Raw genomic sequence first — 3922 nt, 5'->3', positions numbered from 1 at the left:
CTTCCTGCGTGCACCGAGGAAGGGGGTTAACTTCGGCTTGTTCTCCGCAGGTACGTCCCTTCTCAGGCTGATATAGCAGTCTTTGAAGCAATCGCTGCCCCACCTCCTGCAGACTTGTTTCATGCTCTTCGGTGGTACAATCATATTAAGTCGTACGAAAAGCAAAAGGCAAGGTATGGTTAAGCTGCAAAGCTGGAATGTGTGTGTGAACTGGCCTACGAAGTGTTGCGTTTGTTTCTTCGAATTTAAACAAAGCAGTGTTTTTCAATGGTGCCATGTGGCTTTTTGTGTTGCCCTTGGAACAGAAACAGCTCTAGAAGCAGACCAGACCTCTTCTGTCAAAGCATTACACTTCTCACTTAGAATTTACGCAACCTGACTCTGTCTCTGTTCAGTTGCTGACATTTCTGCTAAAGCTTATAAGAAAGGCTTGAGTTCTGTTGCTGCCATTTCCACAGATAACTGTGCTGAAAGCTGGAAATTACTTGCCAGTAATCGACTCCATAAAGGCAACATGAAAATGGATTAGAAAGTATTACAGGAGTCTGAAGATAAATGTACAGTATGTAGATGAAAAATAAGGAAAGTGCTTCGTTCAGGTTTTTAGTCCCAGAAGATAAAACAAAATCAATGAATTTGCAATGCAGAAGCACATATAAAGAAGGGAAGATGTGAAAGCAAATGTTATCTTTTCTCTTTTTTAGTGATTTTAGTGTTCATGAAAGGTGCTGTATTGACATCCATGGAGACTGCAGGCCTCTCTAAAAAGGTACAGCATAGGTAGTGTCAGTATTGCTACACTGCCTCCTCTATGTGCCTCAGTCCTGTTCGGAGGGAACTTTTGTAAAGTTGGGTGGCTCAGTCACCAGTCCGTTTCTGAAGCTCTTACAGTGCTAAAGGGGACTGAGATGATAAAAGTTGCTTCAAAGGGTCTACTCTGTGGAAATTACTTATAATTCCTGAAAACTAAAGCAAGTTTTATGACTCTCTCAACAGCAATTCACAGTAACAATAGAACTGTGAGCTTATTTTAAGACTACAGAACTACATGAGCTATAGGAGAAGATTAATTCAGAGGGTTCTGGTCCCTCGCTGTTGAGAGCTAGCCTTCAGAGTAAAGCGTTCACTGAAACTTACAAAATCGCAGGATCAGTTACCTTGCAACAGCATGTCTTCTGTCACTATTAGTTTTTAAACAAATTAAAATCTTTTTAGGGAAGCATGAACAAGAAGTTGGTAACTCTTCCTACACAGAATGTATTGCAGATAAATTATTCCAATAAGAAAGTTTTTTTTTTTATCCATGTACTTAAGTGGAGCAGCAGTGTTGGTCAGGATGTCAGCTTAGATGAACAATCTTTGAATATGGGATTTGCTGTAATCTCAACTAGCATGTCAGGAGCATTGGAGGGGGAGATGTTTTCCAGTAGCAGAATGAGAACTTTTTTCTAGCACAGCATTTTTGCTATGAGTGCACTTGTAGGTTCATTGATGAATTGGCAGTATTTTTATTGACATTTGAGTGGGTTCCTAATACCTGCTGTTTTCTTTCAGCTTGCCAGGAGTAAAGAAGGCTTTGGGGAAATATGGTCCTGCTGATGTTGAGGACACAACAGGTGCAGCCACAGATAGCAAAGATGACGATGACATTGATCTTTTTGGATCTGATGATGAGGAGGTACTTGTGACCTTTTTGTATTATATTTGGGGTTTTTTTAAATACCCAGATATGCAGAATTTTGCTTTAACTAGTTTAACTTACTTATATTTGTGACCTTGATACCACATCCTGCTCGGAATTCTCAAATTCAGCTGTCTTTGCAGAGCAGAAAAGATTGGAAGGTAAAAACTCAGAGATGGAAAGGAATGTGTTGCAATGGGGTGAACTGTCCAATTTTGACTGGTTACATGATGAATAAAACAAAAATCACCATCTTTCGGCTGACCGTTGTGATGATTTGTTTTTGCCTGAGTAGATGCCAGTCAATTTGGTAATGCTTTAAAGATGCAGGGTTTTGGTGCTTTTCTGTAACTTTAGATTTCTCTTTCAGGAAAGTGAAGAAGCTAAGAAACTGAGGGAAGAACGTCTGGCCCAGTATGAATCAAAGAAGTCCAAAAGTATGTATGCCAAGAACTTTTCAATCTTTTATGCTTGGGTTGGTTTTCATGCATTTGAACAGGATGGCTAGAAATACGAATTAACTGCAATAGATAAGCTTGGCTGGAATGAGACAGGAGTAATTAGCTTCTCTTGAATTGCCTGTGAGCTTAGTCTTTCCCATAGCAAATGGGAACCTTAGCACAGTTCTTGTCCTACTTAATACACTCCAGTTTGTCTTACTCAGAGGCTGAGCTTTCTATATAAATGGGGATAACTCCAGAATTTTTTTAAAAGTTTAGAGAAAAGGCTGCGATATGCAAGTCTCTCCACAGCTACTGGTCTGGAACTGTTCAGAACTGTAGCAGTTGCAGTATTCCCTCTGTGGAAAATGAAGTGTTACACAGCATTAAGCTCCTTCTCAGATCCTCTGAAAAGGACTTCCTATGTAACAAACAATGTCAGCTGCTTAATCTAGTTTTCTTATGAGACTCTTTAAGAACATACGTGCCTATATCTTGAACATTGGGATATGCATAGCTGAAATAATTTTGAAATGTTTGTTGGTACAAGAGGCCTGTCACAGCTGTGTGAGGAGGTTCTTGTTTGTGGAATTGGAAAAGTTGTTCTTGCAAGGCTAGTTTGCAAGTACATGCATGAGTTTTTGAAAATTTCTTGGCTCTTAATGGTGATTTTTCTTTCCCCAGAACCAGCTGTTGTTGCCAAATCGTCGATCTTGCTTGATGTGAAACCTTGGGATGATGAGACAGACATGGCCAAACTAGAGGAGTGTGTTCGAAGCATTCAAGTAGATGGCTTGGTCTGGGGATCTTGTAAGTAGGAGAGAATTTCAAAGCAGAGAGAGGGAGATAGTGCGGTCCCTTAAGATAGTGTACGAATAGGTAGACTTGCAGTCGCTGTTTGCTGATCTCTGAAAACGTAGGTAGTTAAAACAGTGTGGGAGTTACAACACTACACTGCTTCAGTATCTTGACATAGTCAAAAAGGTGTATTAGTGCAGTGGCCAGGTTAAGATACAAATACAGGTTTTAAAAGCCTTAAAACTTTTTGGCTGTGCTATCCTGCATCTTCCTGTACAGTTCCTGATGCAGCAAGCAGACACCCATACACCCACATTGCTGATTTGGGGAGGTGGGGAGGGGAACCACAAAAAGAAACCCTTTCGACAACCTTGTAATGAATGCCATCTTGTTGATTAGGCAGTCTGTATATGGAACAAATTAGGGTTTTTATGTATTCCTGCAAACTACTTTGGTCAGTCTTAGATCTGCATTTTTTTAAGAGATTCCACCAATCAAGGAGTACTAAATGATTCTGGTTTTTTTGCAGCCAAGCTAGTACCAGTTGGCTATGGTATCAAAAAGCTTCAGATCCAGTGTGTTGTTGAAGATGATAAAGTTGGAACGGATATGCTGGAAGAGAGAATAACAGCTTTTGAAGATTATGTACAATCAATGGATGTAGCTGCTTTCAATAAGATTTAAGTCTTGATATATCTAGAATAAATGCAATTGCAAAAATTGGGCTGGGTCTGTGGTTAATTCAAAATCATAGTGTAATCCAACTCATAAACGTAAAATTTGGTTGATGGGTAAAGTAGAAGCTAAAACTTAATTTCAAGGTTGCTCCAACACCCCACTGTAGTACCCAAGAGCATAATTCCTTTGGAAGGAGGGATGGCTTTAAGGGGAAAGTACAGGGCTTGGTGTCACTATATAAGGCTGGGCTGGCAGTTAAAGCAGATGCTCTCTATTAATGCCTTTCTTCCCCAGAAAGGAGAAATGGAAGAGAGAAGATGGGGTT

At 40.0% G+C, this 3922-nt stretch overlaps 1 protein-coding gene across 1 annotated transcript; it reads left to right on the top strand.

Annotated features, from left to right (window-relative positions):
* Positions 1–50: 50 nt before the first annotated feature.
* EEF1B2 (eukaryotic translation elongation factor 1 beta 2) lies at positions 51–3639 on the top strand (the record flags this gene model as incomplete). Its single annotated transcript, XM_009703470.1, has 5 exons — positions 51–173; positions 1555–1678; positions 2052–2118; positions 2806–2931; positions 3449–3639. Coding segments are annotated over 5 exons (595 nt in total), but the record flags the coding sequence as incomplete, so codon positions are not given.
* Between the last annotated feature and the right edge of the window lie 283 nt (positions 3640–3922).

The sequence above is a fragment of the Cariama cristata genome, unplaced genomic scaffold (genome assembly GCF_000690535.1).
Source record: "Cariama cristata isolate BGI_N322 unplaced genomic scaffold, ASM69053v1 scaffold16477, whole genome shotgun sequence".
Lineage (NCBI taxonomy): Eukaryota > Metazoa > Chordata > Aves > Cariamiformes > Cariamidae > Cariama > Cariama cristata.
The sequence above is the reverse complement of the archived record's forward strand: the minus strand, read 5'-3'. Positions and strand labels throughout refer to the sequence as shown.